The 6651-nt window shown below is 44.3% G+C and overlaps 1 protein-coding gene across 2 annotated transcripts; it reads right to left on the reverse strand.

Annotated features, from left to right (window-relative positions):
- Nucleotides 1-140: 140 nt before the first annotated feature.
- Nucleotides 141-3505, reverse strand: LOC108164632 (inosine-5'-monophosphate dehydrogenase). Of its 2 annotated transcripts, none has more exons than XM_017300476.1 (6): nucleotides 3398-3505; nucleotides 2843-3269; nucleotides 2572-2722; nucleotides 1705-2356; nucleotides 1049-1589; nucleotides 141-992 (listed from the first exon to the last, which is right to left on the reverse strand). In XM_017300476.1, the coding sequence occupies exons 2-6, from the start codon at nucleotides 2971-2973 to the stop codon at nucleotides 887-889; spliced, it is 1581 nt and encodes a 526-aa protein (XP_017155965.1). In that variant the 5' UTR covers nucleotides 2974-3269; nucleotides 3398-3505; the 3' UTR covers nucleotides 141-886. The 2 variants fall into 2 exon arrangements, with proteins under 2 accessions (XP_017155965.1, XP_017155966.1); XM_017300477.2 differs by having other exon boundaries at nucleotides 2843-2975; nucleotides 3398-3498.
- Between the last annotated feature and the right edge of the window lie 3146 nt (nucleotides 3506-6651).

Consider the following 6651-nt stretch of genomic DNA (forward strand, 5'->3'; position numbering starts at 1 on the left):
TTCGCTTGTGCATCTCGAGACAAGGACGTGCCCACCGCTGATGTATAGTATAACCATATTGGTCTTTGTTAAGAATTTTCCTTGATTATTGTTAAGTGCCAGAGACGAACGACTACCCAATTGAAAACGTTTTGTTAGCATATTTCATATGACATTTAATAGATTCAAAGATTCAGAAACAGCTAAGAAGTTCCATTATATTAAAAACTTTTGCAGGTAAGTACAAACATACGGGGGGAAGGGAATCCTGCTTCAGCTTCAGTTTCAGTTCACATTTAATAAGTTTTGGCATAAGGAATTTGAAAGGTTCTCAGTGAGAGGAGCTGCATATAGCGAGCATATATGTGTGTATGTGTGTATGTATGTTTGCTACAATACAATATACTACAAAACAACACAACCGGAATATAAGGTCCGATGTAGGTATAGAATACAAGTATGTATATATGTCCATATAATCGTACCGATCGTGCGATAAACAGTGCGTGTATGCAACTAACAAACGGGGTGGGCGCTCAATGCCCATAGATACGAGATATTGTAGATATATAGATTAGAGTACATATTTCTATACAGATCGTGGTCTGTAAACACTTAAGATTAGGTTTCTGCCAGCGCGGGCAGATGGATAAGGTAGGTATACACATGTATGTATGGTTGGGACCATTGATTCGAGGATGCCTCATGCGCGGAACATGCGCGGAAACTCTCAACCCTTTCGAAATCACTTGCGATCGTATAGCCGGGCAAAGGGGTTCGGATTGGCTGCCCCAGATCGATTCTGGTGCTGTTGCTGCTGCTGTTGCTGTTGCTGCTGTTGCTGCTGCTGCTGTGATGCAGAGGCAGCCAATCCGCTGCCCGTGGCCGATGCAGCACTGGCCATATGTTAGAAGAGACGCTTCTCATAGCTGAAAAGGCCGTGAACGTTGCCCTCCAACTGAGCGGAATGGGTGCGCTTCATGAATCGCAGTTGGCCATTGTAGATCATCTCCCTGTAAAGACACATCTTCAATGATGGAATTCCAAGCAATGAATTCTAGGCACTCACTTCAATCTCTTCACGGAATTGGCTCCAATGTCCTGGCAGCTGTGCTGCAGTCCGCACTCCAGATAGGGCAGATAGCGCAGTACGCTGCCCTTGTCCACAATGCTGCCGCTGACGCCCTGGGCGACCTTCATCTTGTCCATCTCGTTGTGGTAGTAGCGGGACATGGCCGCACCCTTGGCATCGCCGCGCTCCATCGCCTCCAGGGAGCCCATGCCGCGGTATTTCTTCAAGCGCACGCCATCCGAGAAGAAGTACTCACCGGGCGCCTCCGAGGTGCCGGCCAGTAGGGAGCCCATCATCACGGCGCTGGCGCCCAAAGCTAAGGCCTTGACAATGTGTCCGATCGATTGGATGCCGCCATCGGCAATCACGGGCACCCCAAACTCCTTCGCATAGGTGGAGACCTGGTAGACGGCCGTGGCCTGGGGACAGCCGCAGGCCATCACCTCCTGGGTGATGCAGATGGAGCCAGAGCCCATGCCCACGCGTAGTCCGTCCACGCCCGCCTCAATGAGGTTCTTGGCCTGGGCGCGTGTTACAACTGGATGGGGGTGGGGGGACCAAAAGCAGGAGCCACACAAAAGGAGGAGAGAAACGAGGACGATGATGTGGTTAGGATGTGCTAATGAGGAGAGATTAGTGGATGGGCCACTTACCATTGCCACCGATGACCTGCAGATCGGGATAGGTCTCCTTGATGAACTTGATCATCTCCACCTGATAGATGGAGTTGCCCTGCGACGAGTCCAGAATGATCACATCCACACCATTGGCCACCAGCAGCTGGAGCCGGGCCTTGTCCTCGCCGCGCGTCCCAATGGCGGCGCCCACCAGCAGCTGCTTGTTGGAGTCCTTCGAGGCGTTCGGATAGGAGCGGGCCTTCTTCAGATCCGTGCGCGCAATCATGGCCACCAGTTCGCCAGCCTGATTGATAATCGGCAGTTTGCCCTTCTTGCTCTTCTCCAGAATGGCATTCGCCGTGGGCAGGGTGATGCCATTGGGCGCGGTGACCAGTTCGGTGGTCATTATGTCGGCGAGCACTATCTCCGGCTGATTCTCACGGAAATCGATGTCCCTGGAGGTGACCATGCCGAGGAGCTTGCCGCCCAGTTTGCCATTCTCGGTGACCGGATAGCCGGTGAAGCCGTTCTTTCGGCGGGCCTCGAGCACATCGCCGACGGTGTTGGTGGGCGACATCACGGACGGGTCGCGCATGAAGCCATGTTTGTACTTTTTAACCTTGTGCACCTCCAACGCTTGGTACTCCGGCGTGCAGTTGTGATGGATGATGCCGATGCCACCACACAGCTGCGCGTCGGACGACAGTGTCGAGTGTCGGTCCATCACAGTTCATGGGAGGCAGTCCAGGCCAAGGACGGACGGGCAGCAGAGCGCAGTCAACGGTTAGCGGTTGAGCGGTTAGAGAGGCACAAAAGAGTGTTGAGTTACAACCACAGCTAGAGCGATGCGATCGAATCCGAGTCGAGCCCCCAATCCGCTCTAGATTCTGAGACAGTACTCACCGCCATGGCTATGGCCATCTCCGATTCGGTTACGGTGTCCATGGGCGAGCTAACCAGCGGTGCCCTCAATGTAAGTTTCTTGGTCAGCGGCGACCCAAGATCAACATCCTCGGCAGTGAAGTCTATATAGCCGGGCAATATGAGAAAGTCGCTGGGGATGTTGACATTGACATTGAGATTGAGATTGCGAGGATTAGGATACGGTCAGGGATGTGTTGATTGATTGATTGACTGATTGACAGAAAGATCTCTGTGGTGGCCTGGCACTTACTTGTAGGTGAGTCCATCCCCGTTCTGGAACAACTCCCTGCAGCTGAGGCCGTCCTGCAGCTGATCCTCAGCGGATGATTCTCCATCCACAAAGCCATTGAGTTTGGGCTTGTTGTTACTGCTTTTATCCATCTCTGCGGCAGTGGCGTCCGTTTAATTTGGGCCAGACAAAGACGGCGATAACAATAAACAAAATAGGAAAAAGAGCCAATAGGAACAAAAAAATATAACACAAACAACAATCAATGCCGCGGGTTTTTTTTAATGGCGCTCTGTTCCACAGACGCACACCACACACACACACACAGGTTCAACGGATTCCCGATGCGGCGGCGCTTTTTGTGGCAGCTGGTTGGCACTCTAGATGCGGATGAGGGCTGTCCAATTGTCGATGGAACAACGCAATTGCAGTGAGACGTAACCTTTAGCTGTGGCGGCGGCACAATGAAAAGCAGCATAGAAACAAGGTTAATTGCAGTCCTCTATTGCGTGGAATGGGGTCCGGACAGGGCTGGGGGTGGGAGTGGAGGGCCGAGCACATGGTTTTGCCACTTACCAGTCCAGCAGTGGGCCGTGGGAGCAAGTTGAACGGTTAATACGTTAGTGTGGCGGCAGATACCATGTGGCGTAGAGGTGGAGAACTATCGATGTTTTTTGGTGCTACTATCGATGGTTTTGCTACTATTCATGATACTCGATAGAGCTCTTATCGTTCACTTCCCCATCTCTACTTTGATTTTGAAAAGTGCAGTGGAGTCAATTTTATTCCTCGTTTTTGATCTTCCGTTGAATAATGCTGGCTAACTAAAACCCTTAGTTCTGCCCACATCATTTTAGGCCGTTGATAAATAAATTTTCTTCAAGATTGGCTAGTTTTTAGTCCTTGGTTGGTGAACAAAACCGGAAAAGAACTTTTGTCGCGGGCTTATCGATAAGATATACGGTCCGACCCCAGAAATATACCGCAATATACCGTCTCATTTTGAAAATATACCGTAAATATGCTGACGAATTCAAGTTCCATTTTACATATTCCCCGTTTTTGATCTTCCGTGGAATATTCTCAGCTATATAGCACATTTAGCCATGCCCACATAATTTTATACGATTGATGAATCAATTTTCTATTTAACTGGTGTATTCTTAATACTTGCTTTTATTGAATTTTGCGTAAAAAGAGGTTTTAGCGAAATAAGTCAAACAAAAAACAAGTAGCGAAATAGGTCAATCAAAACAAACGAAAAAGGAAATTGCTCAATTTGGATATTCCATTGAATAATGCTGACTAACTAAATCTCTCAGCAATGCCCACATAGTTTTATCCCATTGATGAATAAATTTTCTACAAGATTGGATTGTTTTTAATCCTTGCTTTTATTGTATTTATTGTAAAAATGGTTTTAACGAAAAAGTTAAACAAAAAAGAGTCGCTATATTGCGTGTAAGCCGTAGTATATGCCTTTGTATACTCTATTTTGTTAATTTTATATGAAAGTATAAATATTGATTTTAAGATAAAACGTAACTAATAAAGACCTTTTCTCAAATTGACATTTTTTAGACATATTCATGTATATGATGAGTGTTTTGTATATATTTCTCGATCCTGATACCTATTCTTGGTCTCTGCAAGAAGACAATAAGCTTTAAAATATCGTTGAAATATTGAAAATAATATTAAATAATATTGAATAATATTAAAATATATTGAAAATAAATTGTTTTTGCCTGGAATGACAAACATATTCACAATTCTATAAGATCCATTTCCCCCAGGGTATGTGTGCATGGAATGGGACTCATTGTTGTCAACCGGTTATGACGACTAATTCCTGGTTATTTCTTTCTTCCGTCGAATATTCCCAGCTATATAGATCTCTCAGTTTAGCCCAGATAATTTTATATGATTGTTGAATCAATTTTAATCAGGATTAACTACGTTTAAGTACTTGCATGTTTTTTGTTTTGACAAAAACACGATTTCAACAAAAATGTTCAATAGTCGCAGGCTGTGACGTCAATGTTGCTGGTATTTGCAGACTCATTTCTTGTCAACCAGAGTGTGGTTATTTGTATACCCTATTTCGTGAATATTATATAAAGATACTGTTTTCCAACCTGCTTTCAAACGTACTTAGTAAAGACCTTGTCTTAGATTGCATTTTTTTGGTCTATTCATGCATTTGATTAGGTGTTTGTAAATAAATCCTGATCCCAGTACCAGTTCTTGGTCTCTGTAGACAGACGATGAGCTGCAAAATATCGTTTAAAACAGAGACTATCTAGTTTCTGCATTAATTAGAGCATGGGGTGACATACATTTCCGCAACTCTATATCATCCATTTCCCCCAGGGTATGTGTGCATGGAATTAGCAACATGTTTGTGTATGGAATGGGACTCAATGCTGCAAACCGTGTATTGCCAAAAATATCTCCCGTCGAATATTACAAGCTATATAGAGTTTTCAGCTTTGCCCACTTAGCTTTATCCCATTGATGAATACATTTTCTACAACTTTAACAACTTTAAATTGCTTTTAAGTATTGTATTTTGACTAAATCACGGTTTACAAATTAATGTTGCCGCAACAGTGTGTATGGAATGAGACTCATTGTTGTCAATCGGGTAAAAGAGGTCCTAACCCGATTCAAGTTCGGCTATCGATATTATCGACTGGTTACGAGTGGTGCGCGCCAAATCTAACTTTTTTGAATGTGAGCGACAAGGATTTAAATGTTGTCAACCGGGCCATTACCGATTCAACAAATACGACGATTCCCTCAATTTTGATCTTCTGTAGAATATCAGCTATATGGAAGATTTAGCCATGCCCACATAATTTTATAGGATTGGTGAATCAATTCTATACTTGATTGGTAGGTTTTTAGTCCTTGCTTTTATTGTATTTTAACTAAAACAGGGCTTAAACAAAATAGTAGCTAGGACCCTCAGCACTGAGCATTTCATTTTATACGGCTGACGAATCACTTTCCTACAAGACTGGCTAAGTTGCTGGCTAATGTTCAGGGTAGTTGAACTTATTGGTACTTTAATGCGATAAAACGGCGGTGAATTAAATATATTTCGGTGCATTTATTTCAAAATCCAACTACAGCATGATCGATAACGATGTATATCGATAAGCTATATGCATTTTCTAACACTAATACATGTAACAGCTGTTGCCCGGAAGAAAAAGCGAGATAGCAACACTGTTGGCCACATTCCATTTGCATGGACCAGCCACATGTGCCGCGCAGCAATGCAACAATGAAGAGCATTCCGCATACCCTTGAATGATGAAGTATTTTTCGTCTCAGGCTCAAACATATGTAGAAAACGAAAAAAACGTTATTTTGGACACGATCAAATTAAAGAGAGTCCTTAAAATTTGCCATTCACTTAGAACATTTCATTGAACATTGAGAACATTGAGCTTGGGAGGGTTTCATCACTCCCGCAGGCTACCGCCTGAACCTAACCTAACCTAGAACATTTCATCATGAATGGGCTAAAATTATGGGCTCAACAAAAGACAAATCAAGGAATATGATTTCCGATCATGGATAGAGAACGAAAGACCATGGATGGATCAATGGATCATGGACCAATGGATCTACCAGAAGATTTATTAGTATTATTAGTATAACATTGCGCGGCTCAACTCGGCGCCCTGTTTGAATAAAGGGGGTTATTTTGAAAATGAGACGGTATATTTCTGAGGGTCAGATGGTCACACTGCTGCTCTCTACTGCAACAAACAAATGAGTCGCAATTTAGAATGGGCTATTAAAAAGGGTATGGGTTT

Source organism: Drosophila miranda, chromosome XL (assembly GCF_003369915.1).
Source record: "Drosophila miranda strain MSH22 chromosome XL, D.miranda_PacBio2.1, whole genome shotgun sequence".
NCBI lineage: Eukaryota > Metazoa > Arthropoda > Insecta > Diptera > Drosophilidae > Drosophila > Drosophila miranda.